Source organism: Lampetra fluviatilis, chromosome 21, assembly GCF_964198595.1.
Source record: "Lampetra fluviatilis chromosome 21, kcLamFluv1.1, whole genome shotgun sequence".
NCBI classification, from domain to species: domain Eukaryota; kingdom Metazoa; phylum Chordata; class Hyperoartia; order Petromyzontiformes; family Petromyzontidae; genus Lampetra; species Lampetra fluviatilis.
Window position 1 is genome coordinate 109,029 of NC_136295.1, and position 17,669 is coordinate 126,697.

General features: G+C 51.9%; 1 protein-coding gene across 1 annotated transcript in view; it reads left to right on the plus strand.

The window, feature by feature from the left end:
* Positions 1-11,937, plus strand: part of LOC144938296 (uncharacterized) — a 35,975-nt gene extending 24,038 nt beyond the window's left edge. The window contains exons 4-6 of the mRNA XM_078866186.1: positions 5,159-5,221; positions 11,166-11,290; positions 11,470-11,937. Of these exons, the coding sequence (XP_078722312.1) occupies positions 5,159-5,221; positions 11,166-11,248 (146 nt within the window). The 3' untranslated portion in view covers positions 11,249-11,290; positions 11,470-11,937. The remainder of the gene's footprint in view (positions 1-5,158; positions 5,222-11,165; positions 11,291-11,469) is intronic.
* Positions 11,938-17,669: the final 5,732 nt, after the last annotated feature.

Below are 17,669 nucleotides of genomic sequence, written 5' to 3' on the forward strand. Positions count from 1 at the left end.
AAGAACTTAGCCCCCGACAATGCGTCGAGGGAGTCATCCATACGCGGCAGGGGGTACGCATCCGCCACCGATATTTTATTCAATTTCCGCAAATCAACACAAAATCGCAATTTGCCATCCTTTTTCTTAACCAAGACGACCGGAGCGCCCCATGGGCTGTTAGATGGCGATATAATGTCCGCAGCCAACATGTCTTCCACTGCCCCCCGCACGTGTTCTCGCTCCGCAGGACTCATCCGATGCGAATTTAATCGAATAGGGGCAGCATCGCCCGTCTCAATGTGATGGTAAAGCAACGATGTGCGGCCCAAATCCAAATCATCGGAGCTGAACACATCGGAATATGTCAACAACAATTTACGCAGCGCACCACGTTGCTCCATGGACAGGGAAGAATTTCCGTCACATAAGTCAGCAACCCAACGATTATCCGAACCCCTTGGCTCGGAAACCCCAGCAACCACTCCCCGGCTATGCGGACAATCATGCGTCGCAAACGCCGTAGTGGCATGTGCCACAACCGTACCGGCCGGAACACGGACGTTTTCCCCCCCCGCATTAAGCACCTGTAAAAACGGTAATTGATCCGGCCGGACGATGGTCTGTGCCCCCACTAACGCCAACCCGGTTGTTATCGTGGCGGACGGTGACAACAAGACCCCTACTGCTCCTAGCCGATCAGGCAGGGGCTTCCGATACCGCAAGGGTATAAGCATCTGTGTACCAGGTGGGATGTCCACAGATGCGACGGACAGCGCCTGCACTTGTACGGCCGAAGCAGGTCGCCCCCAGGGCGACGGCAGAAACGAGATTTGACGGCCCCCCGGCAGTTCAATACAATTCTCATTGATTTTGATCAAAATGGGCATCTTAGCCAAAAAATCGGTGCCTAACAAACAAGGAACCGCCAAAGATCTCGATATCAACACAACGCCCGAGGCCGACACATCCCCAATAGATATCTTAGCATCCACCTGACCCACGATACCCATGCTACCCCCGTTCGCAGCGACGCACGACCCATAAACCGGACGCACAGCCCCCGGCGGGATGCCCAACAGATGGAAAATGACATCCGAAATAATAGTCGCAGACGTGCCGGAGTCGACCAAAATGCGTACGTCCACCCCTTGTATAGACCCCGGTACAGTGGACGAGCCCGTAGCGGCCGCGACAACTCTCCGTGCCAACTTGCGCCACTGCGTGACCGAGCGAGAAGGCCCCGTCGAAGGGCATGCTTTAACCACAACGTTAGGATGGCGCAACGACGGTGATGGGTGAGGTGTAAAGCCTTGCCGAGTGTCTGGTGCGTGCCGACATGCCTGTTTCGGAGGATCTTTAGCCGACTTGTCCGGTGCCGAGGCCTCCTGCTGCGGCGGAGCCGGGAAGCGGGCCCAGCAGTCTCTGGCGTAGTGGCCCCTACGCCCGCAGCGGAAACATTCGGCCTCGTTGCGCCGAAACGCAGGCCTTGCCTCCTGACGGCCCCGTTCTGGTAGCGCCGCGCGCGGTCTCGGCCCGCCGCGTCCCGTCCATGGAGCGGAGGCGGCCGTCAGCTGTTGAGGGCCCCGGTCATCCGGAACATAGACAGCCTGCGCAGGGTTCCACCCCAGCGCATCCCCTTCTTTGACGGGCCCCCCCGTCCACGCCGTCACTTGTTTCCAGCGACGGAGGTTGAATTGCGCATCGACACACTTAGCAGCCGTCCGGGAAGTTAGCTTCTCATGCCCACACACAGGCATGGGGATCCCTAGATCCCGAGACAGCTCCAACATTTTCCCTAATATGAGAGGCTCGAGCAGGTCCTGTGGCGTCTCAGGATAAGCTGCCATGGCCAGCTCTAGCACCGCACCCCTGAACACCACGGGCGACTCCTCTGGTGCTCGTTGTCGTTGAGCGAATCGCCGATGTGCATCATCTGGTGGCTCATAAGCATCGGCCATTTCTTGAAAAACACCACGTAAAGTTGCCTTCTTATCGGTCGTTATGGAACGGAAGAATCGGACAGATTCGTCGTCCAGGAGAGTCGGCAACACCTCCAAAGCCTCCGCATCGGTCCATCTTGCAGTGCGTACCGCCGCCAAGAAGCGGCAGGCGAACGCGCTCCAATCCCCACCACCGGAAAATTCTTTAACCGTGGTAAGGTGGCGACTCCGACTCCTCTTCCTTTCGTCTTCCAATGGTGGTGGTTGTGGTGGCAAATTCAAAATGGCGTCGGCCCGCGGCGTGGCCAAGATGGCGGTTGGCGCCGCGGAGCGCGCAAAATGGCGGCCTCTTGCCGCGTGGGCAATGGCGGCGGCAGGACAGGCAACGTGGCGGCCCGCGGAGCACCAACTGCGTCCTCCATCGTCCCTGGCGCGACGAGATGGCATAGATGCGCCAGGACGTCCTTAAGTGCCTCCAGTTGTACCGCCATCGCTTGCCATCGTTGATCCGCGTCTGATGATGTCGACGGACCCGCCACCGCGCCAACATCCTCCACTCCCGTTCCCGTGGTCGCCTCAGCCGGGCTCTCCCCCACCACCCCAACAGGATCCGTGGTTGGAGGGAGTTCGTCGTCGTCGGACGAAGAAGCCGATGCAGGCGCCGGATTAACTTTCTTCCTCACTTGTTTCGACATGCCGTTGCACTTCCGACACCAGTGTAATAAACGACTGGACCACGATGTCTGGCTCAGTGTCCTTTATTCGGTTCGTGCTGTACACCCACACGGCTGTCTTTACTCTGTAGCTTCTCCACGGTGCTGACTCCAATGTCGGCCCGATCCACAACAGCAGCCCCGCTGCTGTTACTCTCACACAGCCCCCCTTGGCTGTACTCGCTGCAACTCCTCTCCCTTTCGTCCTCTCTGCAGCTCTGACAGCTTCATGCTGTCTCTCTCTCTTCTCTCCCGCCTCAGCTGGCAGCCACACCGCTGCCTCTAACACGCAGCTCTTCTGGCTGTCTTCTCCGCAGCTACACACCACTCCGTAGCTTCCACCTCTCTTCGGGGTTGGCTCCCGATGGCCGTCGGTGCCCCCCTCTTCTCACTCGCCCGCGTGGCCTCTCTCTTTTCCACTCACACCCCGACTGACTTCCCCTTCCGGTTTACCCGCTTAAGGACCCGAACCTTCCACCCACGTCACATGACTCCACCCCCCGTGACGTCACATCCGGAAGGTCGCTTACGCCCGCATTACATTAGGAATAAATATAGACCCCAAATCCAATTTGTTGCCGCGTAGAATTATTTATTAGATTCATTTTAAATAAAGAAACGTGAAACTTAAAGCGAATTTGCAACAAATAATAATTCTGCTCTACCTTAATGACGGGGGTGCGGCATGTGGAGTGACGTCACGCGCGGGACACAAACTCCCTAATTAATAATCATGAGCGGATGATGTCACTGATGTGGACCACGCCACCCACCCCCTCATTAATAATCAAGAGTGGATGATGTCATTCCACATGGAGTTCCCCCCCCTGATCAATAATCATGAGCGGATTCCGTCACTCCACATGGAGCTCCCCCCCCCTCATCAATAATCATGGAATGATGACGTCACTCAAGTGGACCCTGGCCCCACCCCCTCATTAATAATCATGAGCGGGTCTTTATTTTCGATTGAATATTTCAGATTAACTGCAATACACCCGTCCTTGGACGGGCTATAGGCTACTTTTATAATAATTTAGAAGCAAAAATTAGACTTACCTTTTGTTTCAAGTGCTGAAGAAATAAATAAAGACACCAAATACACTTTGTTGCTGCATAGAAATATTGATTTGATTACATTTCAATAAAGAAACGTCAAATTTAAAGTTAATTTGCGTAAAACAAATTATTTCCAATCAACCTGCGGGAATGTAAAAATCCACCCGCTCATGATTATGAATGAGGGGGGGGGTGTCTCTTTTGCAGTGACGTCACGTACGGATTTAGCACTGCTGCATATATTTATTTTTTACTTTCTGTAAAGAAACGTCATATTTGAAGCAACTTTGCGAAAAAACTATCTTTCCACTCGGCCTTCCGCGTGAGTGTAAAAATTCACCCGCTCATGATTATTTTATTATTAATGACGGGGGAGGGGGTATGTGGAGTGACGTCACGTGCATTACACACATTTCTGGGCTATTATAGTAGTAATGCCATCAGCGGGAATTGTAACGTCCACTGTGAAGCGTCACTTTCATGTAAATTGCATCATCAGAATCGCTGATTTAGATCTCTGTGTCGCGAGAAGAAAGCTCAAAGTGGTCCATGGGCGACCGGGATTTTGCTTCGGTGGCCATTGGACTTTGGAACTCTCTGTCAAAGTTGGTCAGGGAGTCTAGTTCAGTTTGGGCCTTCAGGTCCCCCCTAAAAATATTTATCTTTTAAGAAAGCATCTCGAATTTTAACTTAGCCACTTGTTACCCCCCCCCTTCCCATTGTAAGGCACCTTGATGTTTTTTGCATGGGGTCAGTAAAAGAGAAGAAGCAGAAAGAGAAGTGTTGTGAGCTGCGGTCCTGAGTGAATGTGTGTACAGGTGAGCGTGTAGCTCGGTGAGTGAGCGTGTGGGTGATTTGCCACAGTGTAATGGTTAGCACACTGGATTTGCGATGATCCTAAGGTCACCAGTTTGTTTATATGGCAGTTGAAACAACGGTGCAAGTCTCTCGAATTCCCCCCCCTCCACTTGTGTAAGAACTCATCATTCATTCGTCGAAAATGTAAAAAAACAATTCAGGACCTGACTGTGACTCAGTGTGGATCTCCTGGAGTAAGTCTATTTTATTATTATAAAGAATTAAAGGGGCTGTTTGATGACACGACTAGAGAGCTTGCTTGCACTGCAGGGAACTTAATATTCAACTTGGATTCCGCAACCCTCAATGGCCTTTTAAAGTTAAATTTGTGCATGTAAGACTCGCACAAACAACCATACCCAGAAACCCATAGACTCCAACAGAGACTCATACATTACTACAGACACTCAGACTCACACAGCGACCCCATACTCACAGAGACCGATAGACATGCACAGAGACCCATAGCCTCACACAGAGATCCATACACTCAAAGGTCCAAAAACTCACAGAAATCCATAGATTCGCACAGATGTCAATAGAATTTGAATTTGAATATTTATTTATACTGGATGAATCTGATGAGCTATAACGATGTTTTCACAGACGTCCAATCGGGTGGGTCAGAAAATAACAACAAAAATACAATACAAAAACATCACAGGAAAGGTAAACAAATTGTTTCGAAATATACAAATTAAACTGAACTCTTTTTATCTTACCATAGACTCATACAAACATGTTGGACTCGCACAGAGACCTTAACCACTAAACCTCGAACAATTAAAACCCTCTAAACCCCTAACTATCTAAATCCATAACCATCTAAACTGCTAACCCTCTCAACCCATTTACCCTTACAACCCTAATCTTTAAACCCCTCGCCCTCTAAAAGCTTAAACTCTATTCCACCAAAACACTAACCATCTCAACCCCTAACCCTCTAAATTCCTATACCCCTAACCCTCAACCCCTTTACCCTTAAAACCCTAACCCACCAAAACCCTCACTCTCTAAACCCCTTATTCTTTTAACCCTAACCGTCTAAGCCATTAAAAACCAAAACTTCTAAACCCTCTGAATCCCTAACCCTCTAAACCTTGAAACCCTAACCTTCTAAAACCCTAAATCCTTAACATTCTAAATACCAACCAATCTAAACCACTACCCTCTAAAGAACTAACCCTCTAGACCCCTAACCCTCTGAACTCATAACCTCCTAAATCCTCAACCTCTAAAACCCTAACCCTCAAACCCCTAACGTTCTAAAACCCTAAATCTGTAACCTAATCCCAACACATTTAAACCCCAACCCTCTAAAGAACGAACCCTCTAGACACCTAACCCTTAAAACACCTATGCCCCTAAAATGCTAACCCTCTAAACACATAATCCACTACACCCGGAACCCTCTAAACCCATAAAGGTTTTTTTTTGTTAGATTATGTAAATATAAACGTGTCGTCAAACCAACCACCACCTGAAACAGCCAATTAGTAAAATTTGTCACATCAACAAAAAGTGCCATTTAGTGTTAGAGACTAAACCAAAAAAACCTTTATTATGGACAATATTAGTTGTGAAAGTCTACGTGTTAAACCCTCAACTCTCAAACCACTAAACCCCTAACACTGTAAATCACTAACCCTTGAAACCCCGATACCTCTAAACCCCTAAACACATACCCTTATAACCTCAACTACTAACCATCTAAACCATTCAACATCCAACAATCGAAACACAAAAACCTCTAAACACGTAACTCTCTAAACCCCTAACCCTCTAAAACCCATAAACCTCTAAACACGTAACTCTCTAAACCCTCTAAACTCAAAACGTTCTAAACTCTAACCCTCTAAACACCAAATCTTCTGAAGGACTTTCCCCTTAAGACCCCAACCGTCTAAACCCCTCAACCTGTAAAACCGTAACCCACTAAATCCCTCACCTTATAAACCCCTAATCCCCTAAACATCAAAACCTCTAAACCCATAACCTTCTAAAACTCTTCTGTGAACAGGTGTCTTTTATACAGGTAACAAGCCGAGATTAGGAGCACTCCCTTTAAGAGTGTGCTCCTAATCTCAGCTCGTTACCTGTATAAAAGACACCTGGGAGCCAGAAATCTTTCTGATTGAGAGGGGGTCAAATACTTATTTCCCTCATTAAAATGCAAATCAAGTTATAACATTTTTGACGTGCGTTTTTCTGGATTTTGTTGTTATTCTGTCTTTCACTGTTCAAATAAACCTACCATTAAAATTATAGACTGATCATTTCTTTGTAAGTGGGCAAACGTGCAAAATCAGCAGGGGATCAAATTCTTTTTTCCCTCACTGTAAACCCAAAACCCTATAAACTCCCAACCCTCTAAACCCCTTTACCCTCTAAACTCCTTTACCCTTAAACCCCTTTACCCTGAAAACCCTAACCCTCTAAACCCTATACCCCAAATAGCCTAATCCTCTAAACACCTAACCCTCTAAACCCCAACCCTCTAAACCCCTAACTCTCGAATCCCCTCAACCCCTAAACCCTATAACCCTCGAAATCCCTAAACCTCTAAACCCCTTATCCCTGAAATAACCCAAAACCTCTAAACCCTTAACTTTATAAATCCCTAACCCTCTAAACCCCTAACCCTTTGTGTGGAATGTGGTGGGGGTGGGATCATGGGGTGGGTGGGTGCAGGGTGTGTGTGGTGTGCGTTGGGTGGTGGGTATCACAGGGGGGTGAATGGGTGCAGGGTGTGTGTGGTGGGTATGGTGATAGTGGTCATGGTTCACAACGATCCGTGACCACAACCACCACCTCTACTGTGTGGTGGACCGGCCACCACACAGCAGCACGCGTCGAAGGAGTGAACGGATGGTTCCCCCTATGCGGGCCAGACTCCCTCGCTTCCTCTTCTCCTCCTGCATCACCATCACCTGATCCTCTTTCCTTGTCATCTCCTTCTCCACCATCTTCTCCACCAATGTCTCCTCCACCTGCACCACCATCTCCTCCTCCTGCTCCTTCGTCCATACCTCCTCTGTCTCCCCCCTCATCTCTTCCTGCACCACCAGCTCCTCCACCAGGGTCTCCTCCTCCAGCACCACCAGCTCCTCCACCAGGGTCTCCTCCTCCTGCACCAACAGCTCCTCCACCAGGGTCTCCTCCTCCTGCACCAACAGCTCTTCCACCAGGGTCTCCTCCTCCTGCACCACCAGCTCCTCTACCAGGGTCTCCTCCTCCTGCACCAACAGCTCCTCCACCAACAGCTCCTCCACCAGGGTCTCCTCCTCCTGCACAAACAGCTCCTCCACCAGGGTCTCCTCCTCCTGCACCAACAGCTCCTCCACCAGGGTCTCCTCCTCCTGCACCACCAGCTCCTCCACTAGGGTCTCCTCCTCCTGCACCAACAGCTCTTCCACCAGGGTCTCCTCCTCCTGCACCACCAGCTCCTCCACTAGGGTCTCCTCCTCCTGCACCAACAGCTCTTCCACCAGGGTCTCCTCCTCCTGCACCACCAGCTCCTCTACCAGGGTCTCCTCCTCCTGCACCAACAGCTCCTCCACCAGGGTCTCCTCCTCCTGCACCAACAGCTCCTCCACCAGGGTCTCCTCCTCCTGCACCAACAGCTCCTCCACCAGGGTCTCCTCCTCCTGTACCAACAGCTCCTCCACCAGGGTCTCCTCCTCCTGCACCACCAGCTCCTCTACCAGGGTCTCCTCCTCCTGCACCAACAGCTCCTCCACCAGGGTCTCCTCCTCCTGCACCAACAGCTCCTCCACCAGGGTCTCCTCCTCCTGCACCACCAGCTCCTCCACCAGGGTCTCCTCCTCCTGCACCACCAGCTCCTCCACCAGGGTCTCCTCCTCCTGCACCACCAGCTCCTCCACCAGGGTCTCCTCCTCCTGCACCAACAGCTCCTCCACCAGGGTCTCCTCCTCCTGCACCAACAGCTCCTCCACCAGGGTCTCCTCCTCCTGCACCACCAGCTCCTCCACCAGGGTCTCCTCCTCCTGCACCACCAGCTCCTCCACCAGAGTCTCCTCCTCCTGCACCACCAGCTCCTCCACCAGGGTCTCCTCCTCCTGCACCACCAGCTCCTCCACCGGAGTCTCCTCTTCCTCCACAACAACCGTCAGCCATTTAGAGGCCTGGGCGAGCGCGGAGGATGGGGGCAGCGCCGGCTCCGCTCTGTTAAGAGATGCGCACGACACCGTTCCAACTTCCTGCTACAGCAGAGATCGCACTCCCCGCCCCCACCATCGTGCGGAGATAGATTAACCAGGTTAATAACGATGCTGCAGTAACACAGCATACCTTTGCCCATCGTGGGTCTGGTTACAAAATGGGCATTAGTCTTGCGATATCACACTGGATGAAAGGCTACATGGCAAAGATATGGCTGCTTCATTATTTGTCCTCACCCAGAAACCAATTATAAAAATACATCCGTATATAACCGAATGTACACGTGGGGTTTGAACTGTACATGTGTTCGTTTGCAGGCGGCAGGGCTGGAACTCACAGAGGGACCTGGGTTTGATGCCCAAACTTGGGCCACTTTCTCCGTGTGGAATGTGGAGTGTGTTCTACCCCCCCCCCCCCCGTTTTATCCTGCTTTGGTTTCCAAAATCAGAATAAATTATTTAGACTGGATGAAGAGGAATCCGATAAGCTATGAAGCTCTTCTTTCACAGATATGCAGTCGAGGCACAGGGTCAGCAAGTTTCAACAACAAACAAAAGAAAATGAGTGCAAAGTGTAAAAATGTAGGCAAGTCACAAAATAACTGAGCATATAAGCACAAAGTACGTAAAATCCTGCCAGTTTTTCAACACAATACAAATTTAGGGGTTGTTACGGGAAGAAAGGCGGACAAACACAAGGGTGTTTGGACCCACACACGGGTGTCTACATCCACGTCCGCATCGGTTAACCCTGGGGGGGCATGGGGGCGTTGTGATCCCCCATAGCCCCACCCCTCGGAGAGGATTCTTATAAAAGGCGGGGAGCCAGAGAGCTCGGGTCCAGTGTGTGAGATGCTTACCAGGGAAGACTAAAGACCGGCAGAATAGGCCCTGGAACACCCCTGGCTCGCTGTCCTTGTCAGGGCCGAGCAGGGCAAGCCAGTGGCGCGGCCCCAAGAGCTCCAGGACCGCTGCTCTTGTAAGAGCACGGCCTGGTTAGCTGGGTGCCGGGATCCGTGCTTGACCAGGGCCGGATCAGATAGCCTCCCCTAGCACTCATAGCGGAGGACTGGGAATAGGAGAAGTCAGGGGATAGTGCTAGGGGTGTTTCCCATTGAGTACGGGTGAAGGGGCCGTTACCCCTTCAAGTAATGTTACCGCCTTTTGGTTAAATAAAAGAGTGTGCCTCAACTACGTCGTCTGTCTCCCTGAGAACTCACTACACTTGTATAAGTGTTGTGTATCGTGTAGTGTATCGTGTAGTGTATCGTGTCGTGTATAGTGTAATGTGTAGGTTAAACGTTGAGTTTTATAAGGGCACCACGGGGTGACCAGCCCCTCCCCACCCAGCCCCACCCCTCCCACCCCCCACCCAGCCCCACCCTCCCCACCCTGCCCCTCCCCTCCTCCCCCAGCCCCTCCCCACCCTCCCCTCCCTCAGCCCCTCCCCACCCTCCCATCTCCACCCAGCCCCACCCCTCCCACCCCCACCCTCCCCTCCCCATATGCACGACAGACAAATAATCCCTGGTGGGCAGTGTGGAACCTGTTGTTCCTACCGGTATAACAGTGGGAAATATCTGAACCGGTCCTGGGCCTCCCCTTGATCGACTCAACCTCAAATGAGTACCTGATACAGTGTGTACACATCACCACGAGGGACACAAATGCGTGGTGTTGGCTACCCACTCCCCTGTGTACTGTGCCCGTCCTCTGTAGGTCCTCACTAACACCACTTGCCTCAAAAATCTGTTAAGGCTATGAGGGGGATCTTTGTCTTTGTACAGTGGCATTGGCTACGTATAAACTGATACTTTGAACGGAGTTTATAATACAGCATGGCCTATGTGTAACGCATCATATACCGTGAACACAGCACCATGAAAGTGTGTGCTGTATAATACAGAGTATGTGTAAAGGAGCATAGCCTGTGCACGTACTGCAGCGTTACTTTCAACTGAAACGTGGCATGGCCGTTATGTGTAGAACAGCATTTCTTGTGTATATGTAGTGGGTTCCCACGGAGACTGGAGACGTAGCTTAGAGGCAACACGGTTAATTTAAATCTTATAACAGAAGCCCCTTTTACTCCCACTACTTGGGGAGGTATGGCCTCCGGGCTAACGTGCCCTATCACTGGGGCTACGGGCTCTGACTCCTCCGACTAAGGGTGGCCTAGGGGAGGCTATGCTGACCCGACCCAGCCAAGGTGCGGGTCTCGACCACTGGTCCGTGCTCGGCCCCCGCCCATAAAAGGACGTCGGGTCCCAGGGTCCCAGGGTCCCAGGGTTCCAGGGTCCCAGGGTTCTAGCCTAGCCGGTCTTCAGTCTTCGTCTTCAGAGCACTGCCTCGGGCCGTCCTGGGGTCCGTCTTTTATACCCACCTCGGGGACTCTCCACCCCCGGTACCGCCCCCTTTCTGGAACCTTCCAGGTGGCTCTGGAATAACCCCCCAACCCCTCACCTGGGGTCGGGGGGGGAACTCGGCCTCTCAACGGTCCCGGTTCTCTCTCTAACTCAGGGTGGCACCCCCTGTCGACTCGTGCCCGCAACTACAGGTAAGCATACAGTGTGGTGTGTGCTTTGCATTTCCGACGCTACATATACAGCAAGAAATACTCTACATAGAGAGAGCATTGCATCTGTGTGTGTGTACTGCATGACACACGGTGTACGGTGTGTAATGCACAGTGTTGGGCTGCTGCTGCTGCACCTGTTGACGTTGATGTCGGGGCAGGCAGAGTCCTCGCTCCGGGTCCCGGTGGCGTTGCTCCGGGGGAACGTGCAGAAGAAGGCGTTGGCCAGGAGGCAGGCGGCCTGCTCCTGAGACATCGTCAGCATCAAGCCGGTGTCCCGGCGGAGCAGCGGCAGGGGCTGGGGACACGTGCGGTGCACAGGGTCCAGCGACGTCACACGCGGCAACGGGTGGCACGGGGTTGCAGAGGAGCAACGGCGCAATGGTAACACCGATGCAGAGCACTGAGCCTGCAGCACTGGGATGCTGGGGTCTGGATCAAGGAGTTCTGAAATGCACGTAAACCAGATGATTGTTGTACACGTGAGGTTAATGGTGCAGCCCTGCAATTACTTGCTCATGCAACTGCTGGTGAAAGAACCCCCACTAGAGGGAGGTCTAGAGTGCCGATCCGGTGGGTATGTTTTGGCCAACTTTTCCACACTGACCATTCGTCTTGAAAGAGATGGGAGTACTTGCCATTTAGCCCACTGCACGCGACCCACCGATGGACTGTGGGTGGACAAAACAGAACCCTGGTCAATGTTTTCAAGGCCAGGCTGGGAGATCGAACCGCGACATTTGAAGTCAATCGTGACAACCATCCCACAGTCATGGCAGCAGCCCTTTTGCAGAAATAAAATAAAATATTGGAGAGGGCTTCACACAAGAAACAAGAAGATTTAGTGGTTTGGACGTGGCTCTCCAATGAGTACAGAGAGGGTACCACAAGTAGCGGTGCATACTCGGGCGCAAGGAAATAGAAGCAGCGACAAAGAATGAGATAGATCGATGCAATAAAGAATTGGCAGTGGTGCACCAAGCACGACCCCTTGCTGAGCGCTGAAGCAGCAGCCCCCATCCCCGGACCCCTCCCCCCACCCCCCACCCTCCCCCCACCCTCCCCCCACCCTCCCCCCACCCCCCACCCTCCCCCCACCCTCCACTTCTCACCCTGACGCCACACAACCCGTGGGTAGGCGATGCCCTCTGGTGGACAAGGCGCGGTACAGGCGGCAGCACGAGACGCCAGCAGTGTTGCTCTGCCAGGGTTACTCACCCGAACACCTCCGTACACTTACCTACACACACCTCTATACACCTCTATACACTCACACACACCTACACACTTACAAAGACAAAGATCCCCCGTATAGCCTTAACAGACTGTAGGGGCAAGTGCTGTTAGCGAGCACCTATGAACTACGCTGTCGAAATAGATGTTAAATAATGTGGGAGCCTGAGGACATCCCTGTCACACCCCAAGGTGTACAGGGGAAGGCTCTGATTCCCAGCCACGTAGTTTTACCCGGGCCCGCTCACCATCATGAAGGTCCTTAATGATCGTGAGCAGAGGGTCAGGGACTCCGAAAGCACGAAGAACAACCCAGAGCCCAGGCCTATTGATGGTATCATAGGCCTTGACCAGGTCAATAAAGCAGAGATGAAGGTCTTGTTGGAATTCCCTATACCTCTGCTGTAGCAGACGGACAGAAAATTTGGCATCTGTACAGGACCGCCCTTTCCTGAAACCGCATTGGGGTTCTGCAAGCCTCTCCTCAGCGTGCCTAGCAAGGCGATGTTGAATAATCCTTGCCAGGACCTTTCCCGGCACACTTAGGAGTGAGATGCCTCTGTAGTTGTTACAGTCTGTGCGGTCCCCCTTCTTAAAGAGGGGGACCACCAGGGCATCCTTCCAATCCTGCGGTACCCGTCCAGCGGTCCAGACTGTTGTTATGATGTCATATAGGGCAGTCTGTGCACAAGCGCCACCCTCCCTCAGCATTTTGCTTGGGAGATCATCTCTGCCCGGTGCCTTTCCTGGTCTCAGACTCCGGATCGCCTTCAGTACTTCCTCAACAGATGGCACCTCAGCCAGCCACTCACAGGGGGTGACCTCCAATATTTGAGGCACCGCAGCCTCAGCAGGGTTATCCCCACTTTGTGCCATGATGTTTTCCTGGCTGAGAGATTTTCCCTCCCCCAGGACCTCACACACACCTATATACACTTACACACACACCTCTATACACTTACACACACATACACACACACCTCTACACACCTACATACACACCTCTATACACTTACACACACACACATACACACACACCTATATACACTTACACACACCTCTACACACCTACACACACCTACACACACACCTCTATACACTTACACACACCTACACACACACCTCTACACACTTACACACACCTACACACAAGTGCCTCTATACACCTACACACACACCTCTATACATCTACACACCTACACAGACACCTCTATACACTCACACACACCTACACACACACACTTCTATACACTTACACACACCTACACACACACCTCTAGACACTTACACACACCTACACACACCTCTATACACTCACACACACCTACACACACCTCTACACTCACACACACTGACACACACCTCTATACACTTACACACACCTACACACACACCTCTACACACCTACACACACCTATACACACACCTCTATATACTTACACACACCTACACACACACCTCTATACACTTACACCTACACACACCTCTATACACCTAAACACCTACACACACACCTCTATACACCTAAACACCTACACACACACCTCTATACACGTACACACACCTATACACACACCTCTATACACTTACACACACCTACACACACACCTCTATACACTTACACACACACCTCTATACACTTACACACACACCTCTCTACACCTAAACACCCACACACACACCTCTATACCCTTACTCACACCTACACACATACCTCTATACACTTACACACACACCTCTATACACCTAAACACCTACACACACACCTCTATACACGTACACACACCTCTATACACTTACACACACACCTATACACCTAAACACCTACACACACACCTCTATACACGTACACACACCTACACGCAGGAGGAGGTGGTAGTGCGGGAACGAAAGGGCCTGGCTCGTGCGGCGAACGCGGTCCGTGCGCTCCTCCGCAGCATGATGCTGTTTTGTTGCGACCGGTGGACCGCACAGTTGGGGTGATGGAGGTGGTGTGGTGCTTACCATGACCGCTATCACCACATGCACCACACCATCTACCCACCCACCCCGTGATACACACCACACACACCACAAACACCACACACACCACTCACACCACACACATCACTCACACCATACACCACACACACCACACACACCACAAACACCACACACACCACTCACACCACACACACCACTCACACCACACACACCACACACACGACAAACACCACACACACCACTCACACCACACACACCACAAACACCACACACCCCACTCACACCACACACACCACTCACACCACACACACCACACACACTACACACACCACAAACACCATACACACCACACACACCACACACACCACACACACCACAAACACCACACACACCACTCACACCACACACACCACACACACCACACACCCCACTCACACCACACACACCACACACACCACACACACCACAAACACCACAAACACCACACACACCACACACCACAAACACCACACACACCACACACACCACTCACACCATACACACCACACACACCACACACACCACACACACCACAAACACCACTCACACCACACACACCACTCACACCACACACACCATATACACCATATACACCACACACACCAGACACACCGCACACACCGCACACACCGCACACACCACTCACACCACTCACACTACACACACCACACACACCACTCACACCACACACACCACACACACCACACACACCACACACACCACTCACACCACACACACCACACACACCACACGGTTCCCCGGAAAGACGGTGCCACTGGGACCCCAGCCGGGGAAGGAAACTGAGCAGCAGATGCCAGGACTGGACTGGACAATGACTGCTGCCAACAGACTAACTCTGTTCAGAGATAGGATCAATCCAATGTATTATGTAATACTTATCATTGTTGTTTTTATTATTAACGTCATGACATGAACTTATGAGGAAACAATGTAACTTTGCATTGCTTGTGAGTGCTGCCTGGGTTTGTTAAATGTGCCTTGGCTCGTGTGCAGTGTCCCGGCTGTGTGTGCGGCGGTACAATGACAACGATGTCATGAGAGAAGTTTCAGGCAATGGTCCTTCTTCAGAACGTGTACAGGCAGTGGTGGGAAAAGATAATCAGGCGATTCGTCTGACACATCCGCCCCCTAACTGCCCCACTGCCCCTCTGCCAAGCTGCTCCGCTGTCCTGCTGCCCCAATGCCCTCTGCCCCACTGCCCCTCTGCCCCTCTGCCCCACTGCCTCAATGCCCCTATGCTCCGCTGCTCCACTGCGCTGGTGCTACTCTGCCCTAATGCCCCGCTGTTCCATTGCCCCACTTTCCCACTGCCATCACATCCATCACGAAGCAGCGAGACGTCCACACCACCTCATTAAATATTACCCTGATGTACACGCAGAGAGAGAGAGAGACCCTCGTTAAACATTAAATACTGGAGGGGGCTGCTGTGATGCAATGGCTCGTAAAATTCACTGGCAATAGAGAGATTGCTGGTTCCACCTTCTGGCACAGCAGTTGAAACAAATGGTCGAGTTCTAATAGGGGTTTTCCCATTTTTTCTGACAACAAAACTGACACCTTTTGCAAGGCATCATGTTTACATTAACCACAATACTTGCAGTCAAATGTTGCCAGAAAAAAGGGGAAAACCCCTATTAGTATATTTTGGTACTGGCAAAGGAGGTCCCAAAATGGTCGAGTATCTTAAGTTCCCCTGCCTCTGTCCGCCAAACAGTACAACTGGGTACACCAAAATCGAGTGGCAAGTTGGGTGGGTAGGTGCTGGATGAATGAGTGCATCGGTGTGTGGGTAATTGGATGAGTTGGTACCTGGGTAAGTGGATGGTAGGTGGTTGAATGGGTGGATGGGTAATTGAATGAGTGGGTCGGTGTGTGAATGAGTGGGTGGCTGGGGGTGTGGTAGGTGGATGGATGAGTGGGTAATTCAGTGTGTAGATTGGTGGATGTGTGAATGTGTCAATGAGTAAGTTGGTGGTTGGTGAATGATTAGGTGAGTGGATGAGTGAGTGGGCGGGTCAGTGAGTTAGTTTAAATGAATGAGTGGTTGAATGGGTAATTAAATGAATGGGGAGATGGATACATGATTTGGTGCTTGGGTGGGTCAGTGGGGAATTGAGCGAGCGGGGAATGAGAACGTGGGTGAGTGGATGAGTGGATTTTTGAATGAGTGATTGGGTGAGTTCGTGAGTCTGTGTGTGAGGGGATAATTGAGTGGTTGGATGAGTGAATGGGTAAATTAGTGGATATTTGAGTGAGTGGTTGGATGGGTGAGTGGGTAAATGAGTGGGTGAATGAGTGGTGGGTGAATGGAGAGGTGATTGGGTGGGTGGGTGAGTGGGTGCGTGCGTGGGCGGGTGGGTGAGTGGATGGGTGAGTTAGTAAGTGGGCGAGTGGGTGGATGAGTGGGTGGATACGTGGGTGGGTGAGTTAGTAGGTGGGTAAGTTAGTAGGTGGGTGAATGGATGGGTGAGTGGGTGGGTGAGCGAGTGAATGAGTCGGTGAATCATTGAATTAGTGGGTGAGTAGGTGACCGAGTGAGTACTTGAGTGGGTGAGTGGGTGGGTGAGTAGTTGAGTGGGTAATTGAATTAGTGTGTGAATACGTACGTGGGTAATTGGGTATTTGAATGATTGAGTGATTGGGTGAGTGGTGGGTGATGAGGTGCGTGAGAGTGGGTGGGTGGGTGAGTGGGTGGGTGAGTGGGTGGGTGGGTGAGTGGGTGGGTGGGTGGGTGGGTGGGTGGGTGGGTGGGTGAGTGGGTGGGTAAATTAGTGGATGAATGAGTGGGTGGGTGGGTAAATTAGTGGATGAATGAGTGGGTGGGTGAGTGAGTGGGAGAGTGGGTGGGAGAGTGAGTGGGAGAGTGAGTGGGAGAGTGAGTGGGAGAGTGAGTGGGAGAGTGAGTGGGAGAGTGAGTGGGAGAGTGAGTGGGAGAGTGAGTGGGAGAGTGAGTGGGAGAGTGAGTGGGAGAGTGAGTGGGAGAGTGAGTGGGAGAGTGAGTGAGTGGGTGGGAGGGTGAGTGGGTGTGTGGGTGGGTGTGTGGGTGTGTGGTAGGTGGATGAATGAGTGGGTAATTCAGTGT